Source organism: Myxine glutinosa, chromosome 11 (genome assembly GCF_964187855.1).
Source record: "Myxine glutinosa chromosome 11, kmMyxGlut1.1, whole genome shotgun sequence".
Taxonomy (NCBI): Eukaryota; Metazoa; Chordata; class Myxini; order Myxiniformes; family Myxinidae; genus Myxine; species Myxine glutinosa.
The window spans coordinates 4581690-4609296 of NC_136271.1; the positions used below are offsets into that span (position 1 = coordinate 4581690).

At 46.6% G+C, this 27607-nt stretch overlaps 1 protein-coding gene across 2 annotated transcripts in view; it reads left to right on the plus strand.

The window, feature by feature from the left end:
- The first annotated feature begins 347 nt into the window (after positions 1–347).
- Positions 348–27607, plus strand: part of MPHOSPH10 (M-phase phosphoprotein 10) — a 41503-nt gene continuing 14243 nt past the window's right edge. Inside the window, exons 1-7 of one of the 2 annotated variants that reach the window (XM_068130076.2) lie at positions 348–994; positions 15299–15923; positions 17048–17175; positions 19491–19581; positions 19889–20030; positions 20126–20193; positions 23741–23878. In XM_068130076.2, coding sequence (XP_067986177.2) covers positions 789–994; positions 15299–15923; positions 17048–17175; positions 19491–19581; positions 19889–20030; positions 20126–20193; positions 23741–23878 — 1398 coding nt within the window. In that variant the 5' untranslated portion in view covers positions 348–788. Of the gene's footprint in view, positions 995–1217; positions 1234–15298; positions 15924–17047; positions 17176–19490; positions 19582–19888; positions 20031–20125; positions 20194–23740; positions 23879–27607 lie in introns of those variants that run through there. The other variant, XM_068130077.2, reaches the window with a different exon arrangement.

Sequence of the window (27607 nt, forward strand, 5' to 3'; positions counted from 1 at the left end):
TGATGAAAAAAGATTTAGAAGCGTTTTATTTGGATTTGAAGACCGGGAAGCCGCAGGATGTAAATTCTAACCACTGAAGGAGGGACACTACCAAAGGTGCACCAACGCAGTCACATGTGGCAAATAAGCATCGCTTGCAGTTTGTCCAACCAAGTACAGTACGGTACAGTAACCCAAATGGCGATACCGGCGGTTACGGCGACGGCGGTGTAATTACACAACAGCCTCGTCAACAGAAACTGGCTAAACGAATGCACAATGTATGGTAAAAAGTGATGAACTTAGATGTTTATATAATCAGAATATTTATCAAAGGTCAGCGCTCGTGCAGTTATTATAAATAATTTGATTGCATTGCATGGCAAAGCGGACGCTGACGTAAAAAGATGGCGCAGAGTAGGATCACTCGAGTTTTCTTGGTTTTATGAATATATAGGACAGCCTTTTCGCGCCGGATCCTAAATTGAGCAATCATAAATACTAACACACGTTAATGTATAAAATTAAATAGTTATACTGCATTTCGTGAATGGATGGATTTACGTCAGAGATTGCCGTGTACGTCATGGTACTCGCTCAGCTCGCTGAAAGTCAGTGGACATATTTTATCTTCCGCTATTAATTTATAGGAATTGCAAGTTTTTATTGTGACGTAATTTCAGCTCTCTGATAAGATGGTGAGGCGCAGTAGCTGTCAATCATCGTCGTGTTATAAGTTACCATATTAAGCGGTGTATAAGGCGCAGTATTGCCATAAGCCTAGAGATTTGGTGATTCTTCAATGGAAAATGTTTTGTTTTGCTGTAATGATATTTAATCGTTTTATGGAAGACGGTTTTACTGAACAAAGAACGAAGAATCAAAGAGAGGGAAATAATTCCGCTGCTTGTTCATTTGTAATGGCGGCTCCCGGGACCCCAGCGTGGCGAGGCGCCGTGGACGCGGCACTTGGCATCGTCAAAGGCTGCAATGCACGGATGGACCGTTTTCTGAAGTAAATATTACTTTGCGGTTGCTGGTTTAGTGTATATTTCACATTAACCTTTAATACGTGCGAACGTGAACCATGAGCCTTTGCACTTTACACTTTGTATTATTGACGTGTAGACATTTCACATTGATATGTTATTTGAAATTATAGTTTACCAAAAATGTTTTAGTAATTAATATTATTATTTTTGAGCTTTGCTCCTGTTTTAATTTCCGGGTCATCGATGCAGCTCTATTTCGGGGGTGAAGATTTATGACTTTTAAACAGTCGTTTACCTCAGTATGCGTAAACTATTAGTATTAGTCGTTGTTTATTCTTTTTATAAAACTTGACGTGTTCCTTTTCGATAATATCGCTTGTGCGCTTGTTAATATTAATTACACGGTGCCTTTGGAAAAGGCTAAGACCTTGTGTGTCGCGTCCTTGGTCAAATTCCTTCCATGTGGAGGGGCCGGGGTTTCATCACCGGTAAACTTAAAGGCACATCCTCCGAAACGATGCAACCAGCAGCTAGGTAGAAAACCTGTTGTTTCCACCTGGCACAGCTGACCAGCAGCTCGGTACAACACCTGTTGGTCCACCTGGCACAGCTGACCAGCAGCTCGGTACAACACCTGTTGGTCCACCTGGCACAGCTGACCAGCATCTAGCTACAACACCTGTTGGTCCACCTGGCACAGCTGACCAGCATCTAGCTACAACACCTGTTGGTCCACCTGGCACAGCTGACCAGCAGCTAGGTACAACACCTGTTGGTCCACCTTACACAGCCTACCAGCAGCTAGGTACAACACCTGTTGGTCCACCTTACACAGCCTACCAGCAGCTAGGTACAGCACCTGAGTCTGAAGGACAGTGTTTGTTGCACTCGCATCGCAAGCAGGTCAATGTTCTCTCTTTTTCAACCACCATCTCGTCTCCAACTTTACTCCTGATCTCCGTCATCCGACCCTCCCCAGCAAGTCCAGGATGCACGTGATCTTCCAGTAAACCCATCCTGGTGACACTTCCCCAATCCAGGATGATTACACACCTCAACTCCTTTTATTCCTTCATTCTCCCTTCTATGGAACCATCTTATGGAGGGTCTTCTGTCGCACTCTTCCCTCCAGGATTTCAAACAAGCAATGCACCGCCATGGCTCATCATCCCCAATTCTGAATCGTAATCTTCAAAATACATAATTAACCTTTCCTAACTCGACCATCTTGCTCGTGTCAGTGTTTCCTCCGTCTCTGCGTATTCTGTTTGATCACTCCCGAGATGTCTGGCCCACTGGCAGTTCGACCTTGCTTTTCCATGAGCCTCGTTCCTGTAATGAAAAAAACGGTCTTGACTGTGATTCTGAAATATCCAAAATTTGGGCGGTTTTCTGAACGTGTGCTTGTTTCCATTTGGTGTCTCTTGCTCACCTGCATATTTAAGGTAGAACATCCTGCACCACCGTTGTAATTATTCAAATCCTCCTGCATTTCCTCTTCCGTAGCTGTCGATTGCGATGCCGTATCGTCATTCATAAAACTAGCTTTCCCAGGCTCGGCTTTAGAGGGAGACCTTTTCTTTGTACAATGCGAGTGCTAATTTTTCATGATTTTCACGTTTATCTTTTGCCATCCCCAATCCCCTGGACATGCAAAGCACATTTCCTTGCTGTGTCAGTGAAGGCCCAAAGGATTGCAGCAGAACCTTGAATGTGCTCCTATTTGTACCTTTTTATGAACTTGCAAATGTTGCTCTTTATTCCGTTATTCCACTCGGGTTATTGGAAATGCCTTTCCGAAGTTTGACATCTTGTGGTATAGTCGCTCTGGTCACCGAGGAATTCTCCATTTTATTAATTTGCTTGGAGAGGCAATTACCATTGCTATATAATAATATATACATGTTTTTATTATTATTATCACTAGCAACGGTACCCACCCTATGGGCGGAGCTTCAATTGGGAGGCCCAAATGAAAAGGTAAAATATCAGAAATTGAAGGCTTTTTTATTTTAAACGATTTATATAAACATCCGTTAAATCGTATCACACGCAAATCATCAAAATCTAAACAGTATTTGGAGAATTTCAATAAAAGCCACATCACTGTTCATATCGGTAAAATATTATTCCATCGTCTTTGGAAAAACTGGAAAATTGAAAAATTGGAAAAACAAGATAGCCTATTTTACTCCAGGGGGTCCCAGGATTACCCTCCCAAAATTTTGTTGCGATCGGTTCAGCTGTTTTTGCGGTACCTGGGAACAGACAGACACACAGACAGACAGACAGACATTTGGTGAATTATACAGAACATTTATTATGGAATATTTTTTGTGGGGGTGAACTTACTTTTCAAGATGACTTAGAACCAAAAGTTCATTGGAATTAGGTTGAAATTATTCTAGATTTTGTTGATGTGACCTTTAAAAGAAACAAAAACCACATTTGACATTTCGAAGCAAATAAATTGATCCTTGAAAGTGATGTAAACTGATATCGAACTCAATTCACGGACAGTACTGTGTTAAACTTCTGTACGTTTTCCAGAAGTATCTCTATTTTGCACATTAGCCAATTTTTTTTTCACAAAAACAAAAGTTAAATTACGACTGGGATTACGGACAGTAAAATTACAGTTCAGTACTTCGTGTAACCCCCACGAGCATTCAGGAGAGCACGTACACGTTGAGGCATGCTGTTCATGAGATTTGCCAAGGTTTGGACAGGAATCGCTTGCCATGCAGTGACAATAGCCTGCTGTAATTCATGCACAGAGGTCGGCTGCTGGTCCAAGTTGTAGATTTGACGCGTTAATTCTGCCCACAAGTTCTTTATCGGATTAATATCCGGGGACATGGCAGGCCACTCCATATGCTCTACACCACAGTCAGCAAGAAAGTGTTGGATCATGCGAGCACGATGAGGCCGTGCATTGTCATCTTGGAAGACAAAGTTTCCTCGAAAGGCTGCACGAGCAAATGGAAGCAATGTTTCTTCCAGAATGGCCCTGTACTTAAACTGGTTCAGGATTCCATACAGAACAACCAGGTCAGTTTTGCCCCCTGCATGAAAAGCAGCCCAAACGGTCACCCCACCACCTCCAGCTTGGACTCTTGGCACTATACAATCTTCGTTGGAGGCTTCATGCACTTGTCTGCGCACTCGGACGCGGCCATATTGAAGGATAGACCAGAAATCTAGACTCGTCACTGAAGATCACGTGATTCCAGTGTCCTGGCTGCCATTGACGGTGCTCTCTGGCCTACTGCAATCGGCGCTGGCGGTATTGTCTGGTCAGGCGTGGCTTTCTCAGGGGACGCCTGGCACGATAGCCTGCTTGAACCAGTCGTTGGTGAACTAACCTTCTGGATACAGGCACATTTGTCAGTTGCTGCCACTCAGCCCTAAGCCGATTAGCTGACTTGGTACAGCCATTGCGGACTAACCAGTGCAGCTGGCGATCATCCCTCCTTGTGGTTCTGCGGAGACGTCCTGGCCTCGGTTTTGGAGTAGTGACACCCTTTGGAGCATTTCCTTTCAGGATCTTTGACACCTGACCTTAAGAAGTGATGCCATACTGCCGAGCAATAGCACGCTGTTTCATGCCGGAATTTCGTAAAGCCACCACTCCATGACAAACAGCATTGTCGAGTTGACGGACCATTTCCAGAGGAAGCAGCAATAACTTTTGTAGACTTGCAGCAGTTGTTTTCCACGAATACAGAACGCAACAACCCTGATATACCCGATTGCGAAGCCAATCGTCAAATGTACCTGTCCGTACATTTTGTCACTCCACCTGTGATATAATCCTGTGATTGACTTCTTGCTGTGACAGACAATCAGTGACATGATGTCTGTCGTTCCTCTTCCTGGTATAAATCCAAACTGCATTTCGTCAATCTTCACTTTCTTCCTTATCCTCCTCTCCAACACCCTTTCCAATACCTTCATTCCATGCTCCAATAACTTTATCGCTCGGTACGAGCCACACTCTCGAGGGTCACCTTTCCCCTTGTATAGAGGGACGAGGGTACTCAGTTCCCAATCCACTGGAATGCGGCCTTCTTTCATCGCCAGATTACAGATCTCTGTCATTCTCTTCATACCCCAACTTCCTGCTGCCTTCAACATATCTCCCACATCACCCGTCGGCCCTCCCGCTTTTCTACTCTTCATTGCTTTTATCGCTTCCTCAACTTCCTTCTCAGTTATCATCTCTGCCGGTCCTAAAACTGGGTTACTCTCTATGTTGCCATCCCATTCATTCTCTGTATTCAACAGCATTTCCATATATCTTTTCCATCTTCCTTTAATTCCATCTGGGTCCACAACAATTTGTCCCACTTGATCCTTTAAGCAACTCACCCCCATCACATCACACCTCTCTTTCGCGATCTGCTTTGCAATCCTGAATACTGCTCTCTGACCCTCTTCCGAATCCAAGCGTTCTCCGAACATTGACATCTAGCTTTCTAGCTTTCATTGACATCCAACCACTTTCAAGCTCAACCACATCTTCCTCTACCCTACTCAGCCTCTCTTTTAATGCCTCCCTTACTGTCACCTCTTTCAACCTCCACACCTTCATTCTCGGTTGGTACTTCACCCGCCGAGCTCTCCTCGCACGTTTCACCCTTATGTCGCAGAGAACCAAGTGGTGCTGTGAAACAGCCTCCTCCCCCGGGATCACCTTTGTGTCCCGGAGGTGCCCCCTATCTCGCCTACGCACCATCAGGTAGTCAACGGTTGTCGTCGACCCACCCGACGTGTATGTAACAAGCTTATTATCCTCTTTCTGGAACTGAGTATTACAAATCAATAAATCAGCTCCATCAGCAAACTCCAAAATCCTTTCACCTTCTCCATTTCTCACACCATATCCGTAACCCCCATGAACTCCCTCAAAACCATCCATACTCCTTCCCACATGTCCATTTATGTCTCCTCCTACCACAACAACTTCCTCATCTTTCACGGTTTCCATCAGCTTCTCTATCGCACACCAGAACTTGTCCTTCTCTTCATCGCTCCGACCAACCTGCAAAGCATATCCCGAGATGACGTTCACCAAGTGCTTTCCAATCATCATTTTCACCATCATCAACCTATCACTCACTCTAGTCACACTCACCACACTGTCTACAAACTCCTCAGAAAACAGGACACAAACACCATTCATGCCCTCCAGGCACCCTTGCCACACAAACTTTTATTTCTGTCCCTGCCTACCCTTCACCATTCTCACACCACTTCCCTTCCATCTCGTCTCTTGCACGCAACATATGTCCACTCTTCTTCTGACCAATACTTCCACCACTTCTGATCTCCCTGTCATTGTCCCTACATTCCATGTCCCAAGCCTCAGAAACCGATCTCCCCTTCAGGCTGTACCCTGCCCATATGTAGTTGTAATTGTCATGGTTCTCTTTTTGAGGCAATGTTTTTATGGCCGGATGCCTTTCCTGACGCCAACCCTCTTGGTCGTCTCTTGCGACACGCAGGGAAGAAGCCCACCTCGATGTAACTAAATAGGGAATCTGTATCGAATGAGATCATATACGTGTCTCCATATGAGGGGTGGAGCTCTGCTAATTAGGTAGGGCTTAAGGATAATCCCCAGTGTGTAATTGGCCCTTTGATTTTTATTTTTTTTCCCTTCCGTTTCATTTCATCAAAACTTGGCCAGCCATGCAATCGGCTCCATTGTTACAACAACGGCCATTAAACCGACATTGCCGACAGTACCCAGCACATTCCACCGGGCAAGTCGGCCCTGCCCCACGACCGCCAACATCATCCGAACATTTCTGAAGAGCAGCTAGACTGCCCGACGACTCGTAATGGAGAGACCACACCCCGAGCATCGTGATTGGTCCAGAGGACATGGATTGGTGTTGATGGAGCTCGGTGATTGGGCAGGAGTGATGTCAGAGGTTGAACGTTCGAGAGGGAGTAAGAAGATGTCTCTCCCTTGCTCGCTCTTTGTTCTTGGTCGCGTGAGGGAACAGCTGCGTTTTCACGCCCGGGTGCGCTGTGGAGAGAACATTTGGGAGCTTTGGGGAGCCTTTGCAACGTTGGAGGGGTGTTGTTGACGGTGGTGCTCTTCGGAGACTGAGGAGGTCGTGAGCAGACCGAAGGAGGCTATCCTGTCTCATTGTTTCACGCTGGCTACGGGCGCGACTCCATGCCATCTTGTGCGCTTCCCGCGTGGTGACTCGGGTTTGACGACCACCAGGCTCCTCAAAGTCCTCGTTGAGACGCAAAGCTGAGTACCAGCCGACTTAAAACAATTTATTTTTACTTTCGTTTTCCCCTTGTTTGTATACGAGTCTGATTGGAGGCGCCTCAATATAGGAATTAGTTTTACTTTGCCCTTTGTTTTGTTGTCCTTGCATTATTTTCATGAAATCATTATTTGTTGACTTTAAATTTCTTGTCCTGTTCGTTTTTGTGTTCGTCGGTCGATGGATAACCACGTGCCGGCCGTCCGATCAGGTAAGGCTTTGGGCCTTTCCCGCACGCATGAAAAGATAACCCCGCCAAGTTGGAAATACGCCGAGGAGTTAAGGCTCGTTTCGGCAATCCGTCATCGGGGATCTCAATCCCCGGGCAATGTGACAATATTAATACGAAGTAAAAGTTTTGATTATATTGTTACAGACGCGGTTTTAGATGTTAGTTTACCGAGCGGTTTGGTATTACCGCGTCCGAACAGTTACTCCCCGATTAGAACCCTATCCCGTTCGATTCCACTCGAACGTTGGCCGAATCGCGCTACGCTAAATCAATGAAGGAAAGGACACAACGGCTGGGATAAATGCAACGACACAAGGGGTACAGTTCTCAAGACCTCCGGAGGAGGATATAATTGGTGATGCAGAAACGGGTAGATTACACGGTAAGAGGTAAAGCACAGAAAAGATGGGCACTTAGACACAGTCTTATCTATCCCCGACAGACCACAGACAAACGGGACAAGACTGACTTACACGGGGATTGATGGCAGGGAAGGACAGGCAGTCGATAGCACAAGGTGCACCTTGGCTCAGGGGCAGAATCAACACGGTCCGGTCCAGAGATGCGGGGAGGTATTGCCGCGCTCGGAGGTGACGTCTTCTCTCTCCAAGCTGAGGGCGCATCTGACGTCACCTCCCTCTTCCTGCGCATGCTCAGCGGGGAGTGACACGCCCTCGGCTCGTTAGCTCCGCCCCAGATGGCATCGGTCCGCCGCTTCTATTGGGTGCGGGGGGTTACCGGGCTCCGCCCTTGACGAGGAGCTGACAGCGAGCCCCTGCATGGTAACCCCGTCGGAGCACATGTTCAATGGCGGCTAACCAAGCCGGAGTGAGGACGCACACTCCCCGCGCCGCCGCCGCTGTTGTTGTTGTTGTTGTACCATGAGGAAGAGCTGCGGGGAGGTATTGGGAGGTCCTAAACTTTCTAACGGTGCCATACAATCACATTCTGGTGCAACGAAGAGTCAGAATTAATGGAAACGAGTCCTTAACTGACATAGACTAAGAATAACTAGCAAGATGTCCTATAGTTGTCTACGTGAGATGCGGTGGACCTGGATGCGACATTTAATGGGGGAAATAGGGGAAGGTCGGGGCTACAGAGTGTTGTTTACAGACAATGGGACTAGGGAATGGGGGATTGGGGATAGTTGGGAAGTATTGGGGAAATAGGAGAATATTTACAAGCGGATATGGATGGAGGCCAATCTCATATCCGCAACATTGCACCCTTCTCTACCTCGGGGTGTCCCGACCCGATAAATTTTTACTTACTTTAGTGTGGCACTCAGATGTAGTTCCCTCTACTATTAACTCAACCCTGAGTGCGACAGTTTTACAGATGTTCACAAATGAGTAAATATGTCCCGCTGCGACGTTGCACCCTTCTCCTCACAGAAACACACCCACAGGATAACCGAATCGCGGAAAGAATCCTCAAACTAAACATACAGCCGGTAGGGAACATTATTTACACAAGACTACACTGATATTTACACTACGATCCAGGACCTGTTCTTTGAGGAACACATGCAGATGTTATGCATAGAGAGAGAGCACGCATGCCAGCATCGATACACCAACCCACGAGTGCCCTGTGGCCCTACGGCCTTTAATAATGTGCAGAGCACCCCATCCAAGCACCAAAAGCACCACCCCATCATGTACAGTCAGCACCATCCGGTGCACCAATAAAGTGTTCATAGTCACCGGTGGTGTCGCAGCCGGCCGATGTTCTGCCGCTGGTCTTGCCTTGGAGCCCACTTGGCCTTCTTGCTTCTTTAAAAATAAAGAAAGGCGCCAACCGCGTCCATTTCTGAATTGTGGCCGTCAGGGGGGCCAACTATAAGTGGTTCACCTGTATGGCATAGGTGCCACGTTGACCCAGAGGTCCATCCACGGGTGGTGCTTGCCCGCAAAAGAACTGCGGTCCATGGTGGGCGGCCACAAAAATTGCGGTCCATATGGTGTATCGATCCAGGCAGCAAGCAGCGAAAGTACAGGCCCACAACTGCGGAGCCAGCACCTCTCTCTCCTCTCTCTCCGCCCCAAAGCCAGATCCTCGGAGGTGGGAGACAAAAGAACCAAGTGAGTAAGGTGGTAAGGGCGCAAAAGTGCACGCAATACAAGGTAATGCACACTGGGGGCACATGGGAACCAGGTGAGACAGGTACGTTCCTACCGTACGCCCCCCCCCCCCCCCACCAGGTAACCTACATTGCCCCTCCCTTACCCCTTACTGTATCCACACAACACAACACTACCCATAAACATCTACTTTACAAATCAACAAACGTCCCTACTGTCTTCCCCGTTCCTCCCATAAACCAAATTCGTCTTCTCTCCCTCCTAACCAATCAAATTTGCCATTTCCAACTCCCATCAAAATTTGCCATCTCCAACTCAACATCAAAATTTGCCATCACCAATTCATCATCAGTCCCTCCTAAGGAGGGAGAGATGGAATCACCCCAATGTCTCATCCACGTCGTGATGCGTCTCACAAATCCACACAGCAATTCTCCTTTCCTGCAACATAGAACAAAGGAACACAGGTGTGGAGTCATCATCATCACCTCAGGTAAGTGGCTGCGTATGGTGCGACAGGTTCATCAATCCTAACTATTTCCTAAATGACTTTAACAACTTTACATTACCCGGGGTCTTTCCCTGCCAATCCATTGGCCAACTTACACTATGGGTTCTAAAAACCAATTCCCATTGACCAAACTGTGGTGCTTCTCAATTTGGGGTCTCACTCCCCCGATTCAACACTCGGTGCCTCGCACAATTTCTGGGCTGTGACGTGTAGCTCCCCCAGCAGGTCTACCCACCTGCACACCTCCACCACTGTAGGTGCCACCCGAGCTTACCTGCTCCTCACCCTAACCTAACTAACTGGGGAAGGCCCTCTCGCACTCTCACCCCCTCAGTGCCCTCTCTGGCACGGGCTGCCCGATCCACACCCGGGATCCTCAGGCACCCACTGACACTAACGGCTCCCAGAGCCCACCTGCGGCCTCACCTGGCCGACATCCTCACAGTGGTGGAGTGCCCAAACCAACTACACACACTAACAGGCTACACGCCCAGCCATTTCCACAACACTAATGCACCCATCCACAATACCATTCTGCAACCGCACCACAAATGCCAATATCCAACCACAATTTACCTGTACCCTCTACCTAACACTTACACTACCCGCCCCGGGTACTCGTGAAAGGGGTCCACTCTTCCCCCATCCACACCTTCGCACCATGCACACCACTCCGTACCACTTACTCCAACTCTCTCCACACCACTCATTCCAATACTCCATATATTCCACACACCTGTACTTGCACACCTGTGCTCTCATACTTGGTGCCGCCTGCACCCTTCTCTCCCCCAAGCGCATTCGCGCTGATCCACAACACTCACTACTCATACACTGCTCCACACACCTGTCCAGTTCTCACACAGCATCATCTCATCTAACTACTCCCCTCTGAAACTTGCGCTTCCCAGTCGTCCCTTTAAACTATTGCGCTCCCTCGTCATTATCATCCACACTAAACTACCTGCGTCCCCACTACAGGTATCAGTCACTAACTAATCTTAACGTTACCTAATGTCATCTTCTAGGTCCCTACACACAATATAACCTAACCCACCCGGGCTAGTTTTCACTGCCATACACCCCATAAACTATAGCGCATTTGCCCCACGTTTGTGAGGGATGACAGAGTTGCCATCCCACCACATCGGGCATCTCCCACTACCAATTTTTGCACATCAAATTTCAACAAATCAAAAATTTGCCAATCACTACTCATCATCTGCCAATCATTACTGCCAATCCTTTGCCAATCATCAAATTTTGTTTTTTTCTAATTTTGGGTCCAAAACACTAACCTCATCACACAGTCTACTCACTAATGCCTCTCGGTGCGCCAATTCCTGTCCAAAGCCCGGCTTCGTAAAGCCGAGCAATGAATGCGGGTTGTTTGGTGCCAGCGGCTGGATACGTCCCGCATTCGGTGCAGGGAAGGAGGTTTACCCGGGCCGAGGTCCCACGCACCATCTCGGCACGGAGCCATCCCATGGCCCGATCTCGACCTGCCGGAATGCCTCAACAAAAAGTGGTCGCCATGACGACCCTTCCTATCGGGCTGCCCGCTCCGCCTAGTGGAGCACTGACGCGGCCGTTCAAAGCGAGGCCCGGCGTGGATCGCGTACGGCGGTTCTTTCGAAACCGCCGTGGTTCCGATCCCCGCTGGTCCTTGCGGCACGCGAAGCTGCCCGACGCGCACCGAGGGCCCGATTCGGCTATAAGTCGTTCTAACCTCTAACCCGGTTACCGTCGATGCCTTACCTGCATGCTTACATGCATACGCTACCCCTTTCTTGCTCATACCTCCAGCTGTTCCCATGCTCCTCGTACCTTTCCTTACACACCTCGGTACACTCATTCCACCCACAGCCTTGGTCACACACCTGACCACCGAACACTTTGGCACACATTCGTTGGTCGCACACCTCACCAACACACCTTTTCGCGCCCCTTCCTCGGTCACCTCCTCTGTGACAATCACAGGTGTGCTCTCACTCGCACACCCAACCACGTGCCTCACTACCAATTCCAGCGTGCATTCCCACACACGCTCTACCATTCCAGGTGTGCTTCCTTTCTCACCTGTCACAACCAACTCACGCTCTGTGGCACTCTTACTACTCTCACCTCCACTCTTGACAGCGCTCTCACCCTTACTCTCGACAGCGCACTCTTTCCCCATGCACCTGTCCGTTACACACCTTTCTCGCGCACACTCTCCCGTTACACCCTCTGTAACACTCACCACACCGCGCTTCCATGTACCCCCTCGCACACGCGCTTTGACCAACTCACTCTTGACGGCACACTCACTGGTCGGCGCGCACTTTTTCCTCACACACCCCAGAGTCGGACTTTCTCGCACACCTCCTTTTTCGCACACCAGACCTGTCGCACACTTCACCAACGGCCTCTCACGAACACCCGGGTCCATCTCGACCCCCAAGCTCATTAAATCCCCTGGCGCATCATACGCACGACCATATTGGTCACCACTTACACCGGGTCCTCTTTCTCTTCGCTTCTCCTCCATCACCTGCGAATCCCTCATCCGGTTAATGAGCACATCATCACGATCCGAACACAGACTTTGAACCAATTCTTTTACTTCCTCCTTTATCTCTTTCTTATCCCCTCTCCGTCGCTTCTTAATTTCGCTCACCCCTTCTTCCACTTCTTCTAATTTCTGCTTCACCTCTTTTATTTCCCGGTGCGTCTCCTCAAGCTCGTCCTCTAAGGCCACCTTGACCGTTTCTATGTGCGTCCTCACCTGCCGGTCCTTCGTCTCCATTACCTCTACCACCTTGTTCATTTTCCTCGTCAGGTCCTCATGTACCGTCTGACACTTTTTTAATTACCCCTACGTCCTTTTTCATCTCCTGTGTCGATTTTAAACCCTCTATTACCGCTGTGTTCTTCGTTACCTGGTCCACTAACTCAGTCTGTCCCACCGTCAGCTGTTCCACCTCCTGCGTCAGGTCCTCTATGCCCCCTTGTAACTTTACAGTCCCCTTTCTCACCTCCTTCTCCATGTGCTCCTTACAGTGCCTCACCTCCTCGCGCACTCCTCCGACCTCCTCACTCACACCTCTTCTGATCTCTTCTCCCATCACTTGCATCTCCTGCCCAGATGCCACCCTCATCTGCTCCATTTCCTCCCTGTGAGCATCCAATTTAGTTTCTACCCCCATTCTGACCCCCTCTATCTGCTGCCCCATTTGTTTAACTTCCCTTTCCGCTTGGTCCCTCATCATGTCCCTCAATTTGCCTTCCATACTGTTTTCTAACCCCTCTAACCCCTTTTGCATCCCTTCCATTTGATTCTCTTGAGCGGCCATTCTGTTTTCTACCCCCATTAACCCATTCTTTACCTCTTTTATCCCATTGTCTAACCCCTCACCGGTACCCCTCGCTTCGTCCCTCATTACCCCCATTTGCTCACTCTGAGCCTCCATCCGGTTCCCCATTACCCCCAATTGCTCACTCTGCAGTTTGAGGGACGCCTGCATTTGCGCCATAAATTGCTCCATGAGGGCCTGCATTTGGGCCATCCCTCCCACTTGTGCAGCGGGTGCGGCCGCCGTAGCTATGTGCGAGGCGCCATTTTGCGCGCCCGCAACCTCGTGCGCGAGGACGCCATTTTGCGAACCTGCCGCCCTCACTGCTTCGCTCTCCTCATGTCCCTCATGTCCCTCAATTTGGTCCTGGATCGACCCTGCCTCACTCTCCTCTACCGGAACCCCGCCGTCTTGATCCGCCCTCGCGCGACTTTCAAAATTCGGGTTTTTATTTTTTGTAAAACAAAATCAAATTTCGCCGTTAATAATTTCGAGCGCGTGAAGCGCGCTTCGGGTCCGATCCCACTCCTCGACACCAATTGTTACAGCCAATATTACAATTGGTGTCCAAAATTTGGGCCTAACAAATTTAGTCCCAGGTCCGAATCCAACTCCTGACAACCAATTGTTACTTAATAACACAATTGGTGTTCCAAAATTTGGGCCTAACAAATTTAGTCCCAGGTTCGAATCCAACTCCTGACAACCAATTGTTACTTACGCGGTTTTAGATGTTAGTTTACCGAGCGGTTTGGTATTACCGCGTCTGAACAGTTACTCCCCGATTAGAACCCTATCCCTTTCGATTCCACTCGAACGTTGGCCGAATCGCGCTACGCTAAATCAATGAAGGAAAGGACACAACGGCTGGGATAAATGCAACGACACAAGGGGTACAGTTCTCAAGACCTCCGGAGGAGGATATAATTGGTGATGCAGAAACGGGTAGATTACACGGTTAGAGGTAAAGCACAGAAAAGATGGGCACTTAGACACAGTCTTATCTATCCCCGACAGACCACAGACAAACGGGACAAGACTGACTTACACGGGGATTGATGGCAGGGAAGGACAGGCAGTCGATAGCACAAGGTGCACCTTGGCTCAGGGGCAGAATCAACACGGTCCGGTCCAGAGATGCGGGGAGGTATTGCCGCGCTCGGAGGTGACGTCTTCTCTCTCCAAGCTGAGGGCGCATCTGACGTCACCTCCCTCTTCCTGCGCATGCTCAGCGGGGAGTGACACGCCCTCGGCTCGTTAGCTCCGCCCCAGATGGCATCGGTCCGCCGCTTCTATTGGGTGCGGGGGGTTACCGGGCTCCGCCCTTGACGAGGAGCTGACAGCGAGCCCCTGCGTGGTAACCCCGTCGGAGCACATGTTCAATGGCGGCTAACCAAGCCGGAGTGAGGACGCACACTCCCCGCGCCGCCGCCGCTGTTGTTGTTGTTGTTGTTGTACCATGAGGAAGAGCTGCGGGGAGGTATTGGGAGGTCCTAAACTTTCTAACGGTGCCATACAATCACATTCTGGTGCAACGAAGAGTCAGAATTAATGGAAACGAGTCCTTAACTGACATAGACTAAGAATAACTAGCAAGATATCCTATGGTTGTCTACGTGAGATGCGGTGGACCTGGATGCGACATTTAATGGGGGAAATAGGGGAAGGTCGGGGCTACAGAGTGTTGTTTACAGACAATGGGACTAGGGAATGGGGGATTGGGGATAGTTGGGAAGTATTGGGGAAATAGGGGAATATTTACAAGCGGATATGGATGGAGGCCAATCTCATATCCGCAACAATATTTTGCTTATACTGACATTCTTAATTGAAAGTGATTTGTTATTAATTTGAAATTCTCCACATGTGCAGTGTGCAGGAGGAATTGGCTGACCAGATGCTGGAGATGACAAAAAAATTATACGACCTTCATAAGTTCCAGGAACCTTCTGGTGCGTTTGAAGGAAGTCCTCTGGAGAAGTTGCAGGTCAAAGGCTTTGATGCAGAGCAAGTGTGGCAGCAACTGGAGCTGCAAAATGAACTTGTTCTTAAGCAATTGTCAAAACGTGTGGCCAATCTCGGCACTGGACAAACCATCAGCCTCTTGCCGATTGAAGTTGGTGGTGATGCGGAAAATCTCTCGTCGCTTGAAAACGACAGTTGTGAGGAATCTGATGGGAATGACTCTTCAGAAACGCCAGGCTCTGACGGCGAAGCGGGTAAATGTGATGTGAGCAACTCGGATGTGGATTTTGACATTGACGATTTAGAATCGACTGTACAGACGTCTGTTTTGAAGGGCAAAAATAATTTGGAGGATCAGTTTTTCTCATTGTCTGAGATGGAAGCTTTCTTGGAATCAGAAGAGAAGCGAGAGGACCGTAAACGTCAAGCTGATGGTTCACAGAATGATGCAGTTGAGGAAGAGAATGAGGATGAAGAGGTGGATTATTTTGAAGACATGACTGAAGATAATGACATGTTTGGAGAGGACGAGGTGGGTATCACGTGATCAACCAATTGGTCTCTGAGTGGAATGTGCTGAGTGTTTGTTTGGAAAATTTCCAATGAAAGGCTTGTTTATGGGGGGTGGGGGAAAGCTTGCTTATGGGTGGGGGCGGGGGGAGCTTGCTTATCGGGGGTGGGGGGGGGGGGGGGGTTCCTTTTTAACCAACTTCTGTTGAGATCAAGTGTCCAACTTATTTGTGTGCACCATTTGTACTTGTTTGTATAAAATGTGATCCCCCCCTCTTATCTTGGCAATCTGAAATTTCAGCTTGATTTAAGCAAGCTGGTAATTTATGAAGAAAGGAAGGAAAGATGGAGAAGCCTTTGTTTTATTACCTTTGTAATAAAACAAAGTCTTCTTTTAATGTATATTTCAGGCTCACGGAGGAGCTTGCACATGTCTTTAGAATTTCCAAGAACAGCCACGGATGTTTTTGCACTTTTACATTAATCGCAAGTGCATGCGTACACTCGAACTACACTCGGTAGAGCGCACACCTCCGCCAGGCTGAACAGTTTGTTTTGTATCCACTGATAGGCCGGATCTGGATTCGGACCTGAACCAAAATCTAATCGGCTTGTTCTTGTCATCTACCCAACTGATCCACCTCATTTTATCATAATCTGTCAACAACCTTTTGCGATACCATGATATATATATCGTTTTTGGCTCCATTGGCTCAATGGTGAAGAATCACTTGAAATATTATCGTATCTGGTTTAGGATCTTCACCATAAGCTACTTCACCAAAAAAAGGGGAATGTAATTGGATCTATGTCTGTATCCATCAGTCTCCTCCTAAACTGTTGGGCAGAAATTCACCAAACTTGGTATTTATGATCACTACATGGTACGAAGGTGCAACCTTCATGCCATGTGATGATCATAACTACTAAGTTTGGTGAATTTCTGCACATCCGCTTAGGAGGAGATAGCGTGATGGACAGACAGACAGACAGACAGACAGACAATATCCCTCCTATCTGCACCCCTCCCCTGATTGTTATAAAGAGCGTGAGGTTGAAAAACAAAAGGTGTCTCTTCACCCTTTTCCGACCTGAAAGTCTTTTCTTCTTTTTTAACTACAAGTTGCTGCATTTGTGTTTATTCAGGAAGAAAAGAACCCGAGAGATCTTAAATACAAGGATTACTTTGAAGGTCAAGGAAGCAAGCGGAATGTGAACAAGAAAGTGACATTTGGAGATTCTCAGGAAGAGGAAGAGAATGGACCTGATGAAGGGTGAGCTTGTCGTGAAGTACGTGAAATACAAGAAAAAGTCTTCCTTGTAAAGGCTGCTGTCGATCTGCGTTGGTGGACAGGTAGAATGTTATATGGAATTGACAGAACTTGCACGTTGTGGGGAGACGGGAGAAGCGTTTCAGGCGTTAACCCTTTGTCGGAGCACGGGATAGGTATGAGTATTGATTTTGGGGAAGAGTGAGCCAACTTGTGCTTCGATTGAAAATGATGCATGTGGACACAGATTGTCAAGGTTGAGGGGATTGGTACTGGGGCAAAAGGGAACATAATAGGGAAAGAAACAAAAAGTGAAAGAAAGACATTTGATGAATAAACGAAAACCTAATGATTAATAAGAGAAGAATACAAAATATAAAGGGAGAAGTGAAAGAGAGAGAGATAAGGGGTAGGATAGAGTTAAATGAAGTGAAGTTAAATGAAGTTAAAAATGAAGTTTAAAAAAAAAAAAATCAAATAAAGTTAAATGAAGTGAATAAAAAGCAGGAAGTGATCGCCCAGTGTTTGCCTGGCTTCACCAATCATGTGGATCTTGCACAGTGCGCACGTGATCGTGTAGATGACATTCACCGAGGTACAATCGACGTGGTATTTGACTTTAATGCTGTGTTGATTTTGGGTCTCGGGAGGTGTGCCAGCGATCTAGTAGATTTAATGGTGTAACACCCACAACATGGTGAAAGACTATGCTGGCACAAACCTCTTGATCACCTGGTTGTGGATGATACAGCTTGCGTCAAATCGGTGGCGTTTCGATGATTAAATGAATTGGTCATGATTTTCAGAAGATGAAAATCCAATTCTTTTATCTTCAGCAGTGTCTAATATCTGTTTTGGAAAGAAGATAATTTGCTCATTCTTGGAGATAACATTGTTTGAGTGCATAAAATCCTGCTAGGTCATACAACGTCCGCCTTATGACCGCTGGTGCATGTGCAGAAGCTCTTCGTTGCGTTTAAGGACAGGCCCCATTGATTGGAAACCTGGTGTGTTAGTGGCAGTTTAGTTGTTACATCAACAGGATAATTTTTGTTTAAAAGAAGTAATTATTCGAGTTTTCCTCCATATTTGAGGAGGGGGAGTTCATATTATGGAAAACAATTGGCTGCATAATGCAACCTTCACATACACGGATTATTCTTACGAGTCCTTACGGATCGCCAACTCGTAGTCAATCGCAAGCATCCGTAAATAACTCGCTGGTACTCGTCACAACTCGCAACAACTTTTGACATGTCAAAAATCATCTTCCGTTATTTACGGATGCTTGCGATTGACTACGAGTTGGCGATCTGTAAGGACTCGTAAGAATAATCCGTGTATGTGAATGCACTCTAACTTAAGCTGGAGTGCATGCCAAGCAAGGCCTACTTTAGTCCCAGCTGCCTCTGCTCACACATCCCTTCCATTGATTTGATTAAACTCTGTTCATCTTAAATTAAAATAAAAAATCAATTTAACTCTGTTCATCAAGTTTACCACCTGTGGCACCGAAGGTGGATGGGAGGTTATGTTTTCACCCCTGTTTGTCTGTCTATGAACAGGATATCTCAAAAATATGTCGACGGATTAGGACGAAATTTGGTTGAGATGTTGGGTATGTGACGAGGACGAAATGATTCGATTTTGCTGAAGATCCTGATGAAGATTTGGATCCGAGAATTTTTTGAGTGATTCTTCACCATTGAGAGATTGGGCCAAAAACTATATATAGCATGATATTTTAAAAAGTTGTGGCCGGATTATGACAAAACTAGGTTGATGAGTTGCGTTGGTTAGGTGACAAGAACAAGTGGTTCAGGTCCGAATCCAGATATGGCCTATCAGTGGGATACAAAATGTAAATTGGTCAGCCTAGTGGAGGTCTGCTCTCTACCTGAGTGCCTAAAGCCTGTGTTGGTTTGATGGATAAGTTGGCTGGCTTGAAATCTTCAGGTCTTAAGTTTTAGTCCTTGTCATGCCGTTAAATAACCCCAGGTGTGACTCAGTCTGTCGTTCTTCCAAGGTCGGCAAAACTAGCACCAGGGGCACTGCATCGGTGGCACAGCCATGCTCCCAGCAATGATGTGACCGACAGCAATGATGCCATGGGTTGCATATAAAATGAGTGAATGAACCTTTTGCATTATGTTTGGTTAATATCAACTGGTGTAGCGGCACTTGATCGGTGATTTATCGTGAGTCCTTCAAAGGTTTTTTCCGAGCATTCTTTCGTCGTGCAGAATCTACAAGCCAATGTTTGCTTGAGATGAGACAATGATGCATGTATGGCTCTCAACACCCAACTTCCTGAACAGGTGTGGTGAGCAGGAAGTTGGTGTACATCTTTCAGCTGACAAAAAGGGACAGCAAAAGGGGAAATCGTCTTTTGAGAAGACCGAAGAAAAAGTATGACTTTGAAGGCACACCCAACACTCCTGAAACTTGCTTGGTATTTACTTTGTACTTCAATGAGGAAGGTCTTTTTATTATTAATTTTTATTGATTAGATGATTCTTCAGTTATGGTCCAGTCCTTCTTATTCTTTATTGCTCAGAATATATTTTTTGATGAATGTTCATACTTGGACACAGAAGACCTGACCTTCACTAGTTGTTTGTAGCATGACGCTTTTTGCTGTCGATGTGCATCCTTTATATTGGCATTATACGTGTAACAGATATGGAACATCCTTTGGTTGTTGTGTCCCATGCAGATCCGACATCGAATCCAGGAGCTGGAGACCGAGGCATTGGCTGAACGACCCTGGCAGTTGCGTGGCGAGACGACTGCTGAGCAGCGTCCGGAGAATGGCCTTTTGGAAGAGAGCCTACTATTTGACCACGCTGTACGCATGGGTAAGCATTGTTCAGGAACATGTTGGAATTGTGTACTTTTGGAAAAAAAATTGTTCTTTTAAACAATTTGTTGTTCTCTGGGTGGCTTGCTGCAGCTCCTGTGATCACTGAGCAGACGACTACTAAGCTGGAAGATATGATAAGCCAGCGGATCAAAGATAAGGTATTTTTTATGCCCAATGATTAGAACATAATACATCTTAGAATTCTGATATTTGTCGATCTTCAAACTTTTTTTTCGCCCTATTCATTGTGGAGGAATTTGGGGCAGCGCTGCCTTTTCATTATACAGTAGCGTTTTGATGCCCATCTTAAGTTGTCTTGAGGGCATTGTTGGCTGGCGTCATGGGTTATGGAAATTACCCCTTCGCTGAAGGACATTCACCAGCCAGCTGAGGTTTTCCAGGTAATGTGATCGTGATGTGCTACCTTCCTTAACAATTACTTGTTTTCCAAACTCATGGAATCCAAATCCTCGATACTGCTCCCAATAGCTGGATTTTGATCTGCCATGACGAAAAACAACACCTGACAAAAGGTTAGATAAGCTTCGTTTGGGAGCCAACGTCCATCTAGTAAGGAGATGGTGTCTTCTAAAACAAGACCGAAAGTCTAACAGCGGCGTAGCCTGGCTTGTTTGATACTTTAGTTGAAGAGGATAGTATGACCTGGGTGGAGATTCCATTTTTACATATAGATATTGCATATTACATATAGCAGCGGTTCTTAACCTGGGGGTCGTGACGTACGCGCATACGCGAACAAAATACTGTGTGTGGTGTGTACCTTTGTTAGGTTCCTAAAAATGGGCTCAACAAATTGATATGCTATTTATGACCCCTTCATGACCCCCGGAAAACCCCAAACGCCCCCCAGGCTGCGGCCCGCTGACATAGCATGTACATATTACATATAGCCTACCTACCCCTGGTAATTCTATTTTTACATATAGCTAACGTTTATTGTAATGTATATGTTAGTGAACTATCAAAGGTGCATTTAAAGTATTGTTGTGGATCTCGAGCTCGTCGACGTACTGAGGGGGGATTAAGCCCTGCTCCCCCTCGAGCTTCGAGTCCACGAGGCCGCAACCCACTCTACACTCGTGGTGGCGGATTGCTGAGCAATTCCAGCCGCCAAACCCGCAGCGAGCGCGTGGAAGGGTTTCCGGTCACAACCCGAGTACCTTCGATACACACGCCGCCGCCAGGACGGGGGCTGGAACTCACACGAGTCACACTGGTCTGATATGCCCGAGCGGTTTGCGTGTCGCGTAACGCATGCCGTTAATTACTATGAAGCTGATCAAGCGGTTTTAACTCGTGCAATGCGAGGCCAATGGTGAAGGGACGAAAACGGCCAAGTTGGAAACAAGCACAGGTTTATTCACAAATGTACACTGGTGAGAGAAAAGGGACACAGAAGAGAAACTTAACAGTCCTTATTTACGTTTCCCAGACAAGGGTCCTCTGACTCGTTTGGGGAAGGGGAGGAAGAAGAGGACGCACACCAAGCGCGGTCGCTTAGTGCAGCTCGCCCTGGACGGCTTGTTGGGCGTTCCCCTCGAGGATGTTCGCGGCAGGGACGTCGACCTCGGTCGTGCACGGACGGGAATCCACGCAGCATGTCCCGAAGCCAGCGAGGCGAAGCACACATGCAGGGAGTCCAGGCAGGGAGATCGTCGGAGTACAGGGCCAACGAGAGTATGTTCAGAGTCCTGGGCTAGAGAGAGCGGGGGCAGAGAGTTTGAATCCAGCGAGGTCGTCCTGCCAGAGCGCGCGCCTTCCAGAGAGCGCGTTCGGGGGTCCGGGCCGGGTCTTATAGTCCCCGGAGTCCCACCAGAATGTTCCAAAGGCCTCCACTGGCCGCCGGGGGTCACATGTCGTGATAGCCCCTCGTCAGTCACTCCCCTTAGTTCTCATTGGCCACTCCCCTTTAGCTCCCGTTGGCTGTTTGCTGCTTACCAGCCACGCCATTCAGCTCCTCCCTCGGGCCTGCTTGACTTGTCCTCGGCCCATCACATGGCATTCCAGGCTCCAATGAGGCCTACCCTTACTTTACCTGCCTCAACGCATACTAACACTGGGAAGGAGACTATACTTAATATTTAATAAGAGATAACTAACTAAGCGAGGCTCCACATGTTGTGGTGCAACTAACTAAAAGGGGGGTTGCCTTTATTCCAAAAACCACAACAGTATTTGTCTGTTTAAAGTTTTTCTTAGTCCACTAAAAAAATATTTTAAAGCAACATGTTCTTGGGAGCTATTAACCCTCCAAGTTTCACTCTCGATCTGCTCCTGAGTTTATATGATCTCACTATAAACAACATTGTGGGTTAGTCGGCCCGCATTCCTCTCCTTATCTGGAATTCACTCTGGTTGGCAAAGATGCGCAGATCGAGTGGGTCTCCTACTGTACTTGCTGCAATGTGCAGCTGTCCGTGTGTAAAAACACATGGCAGATTCAGCCGCTTCGACGACATGTTAGGCCTGTATGGCATATAAATGAAAACGTCGGTCGGTGGAGTTAGCAATCGTACGCCATAATGACATCATAGATGTAATGACATCATAGACGTAATGACGTAGTGTGACAGACGGACACAAAACTGCCGCTACTTTTATGTATAGAAGATATATTTTAACCTCCAGTAACTTTGCAGTCACTACGAAGGGATTAGTGTTACGATTAGATTTACTATAACATTAATGTTACATTATTATTATGAAAATGATATTGCTATCAAAAAACCGAGGTGAATTCCTTACTTCCACGGTTATTAGTACCGTACACCGCTTATCATTGATTCATGAACCATACACCACTTCAATCCATTAACTGTGCAGTGTGCATTCACGACATTGGGATTAAAGTGTTATGGTCATATTTACGATATTATTATTATTGTTATGAAAACGATACTACTGAAACGATATTACTGTATTAAGAAACTGGGCTTAATTTGTCTGAAGCAGCTTGAAGGTGAGGCATGAAGCCTAAGGCCTATACATACCGTGTTGTTGGAAGAGCAGTAACGCCGATGCTTTTGATATTTGATGGTTATTTTAACGATCAGTTTGTTTGTGTTTCACACTGAATGAAAAACATAAAGGTAGAGCATGCAGATTGTGATATATGACAAGTTCAATGATATGTCCGGCCTGAACGGCATAGGAATCAAAATGGCGGTGTGTGGAGTCAGCCGTTATACCACCGTAATGACATCACATCACCCCTGTCATGTGGCGAGATTCTCAGCCCTGATTGGTGTACGTTTGAGGAGACATACATTCATACATACATACGGACAGACAAACACTGTTCTAGATGGATTTGCCCAATGGGCTACACCGTAAAAACTGGACGGACTTGTGGTTAGTTAATACGCGGATTGACTGTTATTGTACTTCCAAAAATATTTAATTCAATAATTTTTTTTCACAGTCTGTTCTTGAAGGTTACAATTGTATGGTTGCAGAGTTTGTTTTTTTTCGTCTTCTCTTAGAGGTGTGTGTGTGTGTGTGTGTGTGTGTGTGTGTGTGTGTGTGTGTGTGTGTGTGTGTGTGTGTGTGTGTGTGTGTGTGTGTGTGTGTGTGTGTGTGTGTGTGTGTGTGTGTGTGTGTGTGTGTGTGTGTGTGTGTGTGTGTGTGTGTGTGTGTGTGTGTGTGTTTTTTTGCGCACGCACGTATGCTTGTCATGTCATGCAGGCCTGGGACGATGTTGTGCGAAAAGAGAAACCAAAAGAAAATGCGACAGAGTTCAAGAAAAGGGTTGTTTTGAATGAAGAGAAGAGCAAGTTGAGCCTCGCTGAGATCTATGAACAGGAGTTTCTCAAACAAACGCAGGTAACCAGCTTTGGGGAATCGCTTCGAGCTTGTCTGAGTAAGTTTACACTTTGCCCATATTCTGGGTTGAGGGGTGTAAATTATCCTAACAGCCTGTCGGTTCGGTGCACAAGTCTGTTTGAATTTGATGAATGTTTGCACGAGTGTCAACATCCATCAAACAGAAGGGGCTGGAGGCATTGTTTTTGGTTTGTCCTTCTGGCTCTGCGTCCATCCATCCGTCCATGCGCGTAGCAGATTTTTTTTACCTCCGCCACTGAATGTGGGCGGAGGTTATGTTTTCACCCCTGTCTGTTTTTCTGTGAACAGGATATCTCAAAATGTTGTGGACGGATTTGGCCAAAATTTGGTGGAGACGTTAGATGGGGTGTTTGACAATGAAGAATTGTTTCAATTTTAGCGAAGATCTGAATCAGAATCGGAGAAGAATTTATAAGTGATGCTTCACCATTGAGTGTTTGGGCTGGAACATATGTATGTGTGTGTGTTATATATATATATATACAACACAACATGCATTTTAAAGGCCATTTTCCCTGCGCGGATTAGCATTGCGGTCCCCATGACAATCTTCTCCATTTTGCCCTATTTTCTGCATCTCTCCTTGTGTTATATATATATATGCCGTAATCTATCCCTTCAAAAACGTTCATCACATGCTACCCACTTGCAAACTAAAATATAATTAATATGGAGCATTAAATTGATCATTCTCGACTCAAAACACAACTTCCACACGAACGATACCATCTCGGGAACTTTTTCACAAGCCTGATCTCTGGATCTGTTTGAATTTGGTGCATGTACCGAGCACACACTACATTCGGAGTGATGCTGTCACCGTGTCACAAAATTGTGAGCTCTCAGCCAATCTGCATTGCGGATCGCCCTCTAGGCGTGCGGTTACCGTTTCGCTTGCGATATCATCATTACCCTGTGCTCGCGAAGCGAAAGGCAGAGTTGGGCATTCGGTTGCGTCCGTACGCGTGGCGTACTCACGTGCGTGTCTGCATTTTAAAAAAAAATCATTTTCTCGGCAACCGTTTGTCCCATTGGCATGAAATTTTTCCATAGGAGTGCTTCCTCCTGTAGAATTTTCTAATCATAATTATGACATCATAGGTCACGTGGTACAGGCACCATCTTGGAAAAATCGAAAAACGTTCCATGGAAAAAGTTGAAACATTGTGCGTTGTCAAGTACTCCCCATGGGGAATAAGATATTATATGGGGTGATGGGGATGAGGACTAGAGTCCCAAACATCACTCACGACTAAGTGTGTTACAGGGTGAGTAATGTCAGCGACCCTAGGTCCTATCCGCAGCCCGCCGGGCCAAGGCCCAAAAGCTGACCGGGCGGTTTTTAAAAGCTTGAACGGTTGGTTTAGTGCAAGGAGTAGAAGCTCTTGAGTTTTGACTGCCACACTGGCAGCTCAGGGGAGGCTTGCAACCCGATGCGAAAAATGTCAATTAAACAAAATGAAATGTAATCAATTTACTTCACATAATGCAAAACAATACAATAAGCAAAACGTAAGTATGACGACGGACTTGATTAATGAATAATGACAAAAAAAACAAAAACAAACACCTTTAGAGGCCATTTTTCCCCACAAAGTGGGGGTTGGCCTTTTTCGGGCACCGTGGTTGTTGTTGTTTTTGTTGGTCGCCTTTTTGAAGCAATATTTTACGGCCGGATGCCCTTCCTGCCCGCCAACCCTTTTTGTCGCCTTTTACGACAAACAGGGAATTACCAGTGAACTGGTACTCAATTTGCCGACCTCGGAAGGATGACAGGCTGAGTCAACCCCCCTGGCGTTAATTCAGCGATCGACCGGGATTCGAACCCAGGATCCTAAGCTGGCACCCTAGCCACTAGCCCAACACCAGGGATTAATGATGACAATGAATAATGACAGACTGAATTAATTAACACAGGCCACATACATCCAATATGAAAGGCCGACACAACATCACACACACACGGACCCTCCATCAAACCCAGGGCAAGGAAAGGGAAGCAAATTTAAAAAACGATATTCGCAGGGAATTCACATGAAACGGGCTGTGAGGGAGGGAATGGTATGGGGTTCAGGCCTGTTTGAAGAGCAGTTCCGTCGATGCTCACCAGAGCTGGGCTTGGCGGGAACAAACGTGAATGGACCAGTCATCACGCTCTGCGATTACTTTCTCCTTTGATCCTTTCCCTTTTGTCAACCTCCTTCATGCAACACAGCTTTCATCTAGCGTGAAACACAGCGTGAAATCCCTCAGGAAGTTCATCCAGGTCAACACTTTCATGTAGCACACGCCGAGCCCGTTCACAGCATGAAGCCCCAATAGTCTCCACAAAGACCCAAAGAAGCGCCTTTTTTCCACAGAATACGCTCTTTTCCTTTTTGTCCACCTCCTTCATGCACACTGAATCTTCATGTAGTTCAGAGATCGAGCCCTTCACACCAACACGCCCAAGCTATTCATGCCACGAGCAAGGATTCTTTTTTACAGCACCACCAAGAGATGCTCTTCTTCTTCTTTCTCTTTTCCTGCACTTTCTTGCTTGAAATAAAAAGGGTTGAATCCTTTCCAATGCTGTTTTTGTGCACCACCACCAACAGTCAAAATTATGTGGTGTAAAGGGAGTGGATATGAAGTAAACTTTAAGAAAAAGGAAAAATAAATACGAAAAGGTCCTATTTGGGATCCCACAGCTGACCTGGCATTTCTACGCAATACACCCAAAACGACACAAATTGTATCTGCATGCTTTGTAAACGATTGACATTCCCACAAACGTAACAATATGTTAATGATCGTCATCGGTACTTTAATTATGACATCATAATTAGACTATTACAACACTTTATTCAATCGGTATGAATTTTTTTCTGCAATTGTTGGTCTGATTGACCAGAAATTTTCACCATAGGCGCACCTCCGCCTGTAAACTTTTCGTGATAATTATATCATCATAGGTCACATGGCACAGACGCCAACTTGGAAAAACTTCGCACCTCTATATCTCTGAAACTGCTCCATGGAAAAAATTGAAACATGGCTCATTGTCAAATACTCCCCATGGGGAAAAGGATATGTTAATGATGATGTCATCATTGCCTTCATTATGACGTCATAATTCGACAATACAACGCTTCATCCGATCAGCCTGAAATTTTTTCTCTGCAACTGTTGGTCTGATGGACACTAAATTTTCACCATAGGAGCGCCTCACCAACAACAACAACAACAACAACAACAACATGCATTTTAAGGCCATTTTCCCTGCTAGAGCGGGGGTTAGCCTTGCGGTCCCCATGACAATCTTCTCCATCTTGCCCTATTTTCTGCATCTCTCCTTGTTAACCCCCTTGCCCGCATTTCTTCTTCCACCATCTTTAGCCAAGTCTTTCTCGGTCTTCCCCGTCCTCTACTTCCTTCTACATTCATTTCCATCACTCTTCTCACCCAGTCACTTTCATCCTTCCTCAACACATGACCAAACCAACTCAACCTGTTCCTCTTCACAGCATCAATCACAGGATCTATTCCCATCATGTTTCGCAATTCATCATTTGTCTTCCTCTCTCAACGATACTCCGCACATCCACCGAACCATTCGCATTTCCACCCTTTCCAGCCTTCGTTGCTGCTCTACGTTCATTACCCATGTCTCGCTCCCATAAATCATAACACTTCTCACACATGCAGCATACACCTTTCCCTTCAGCT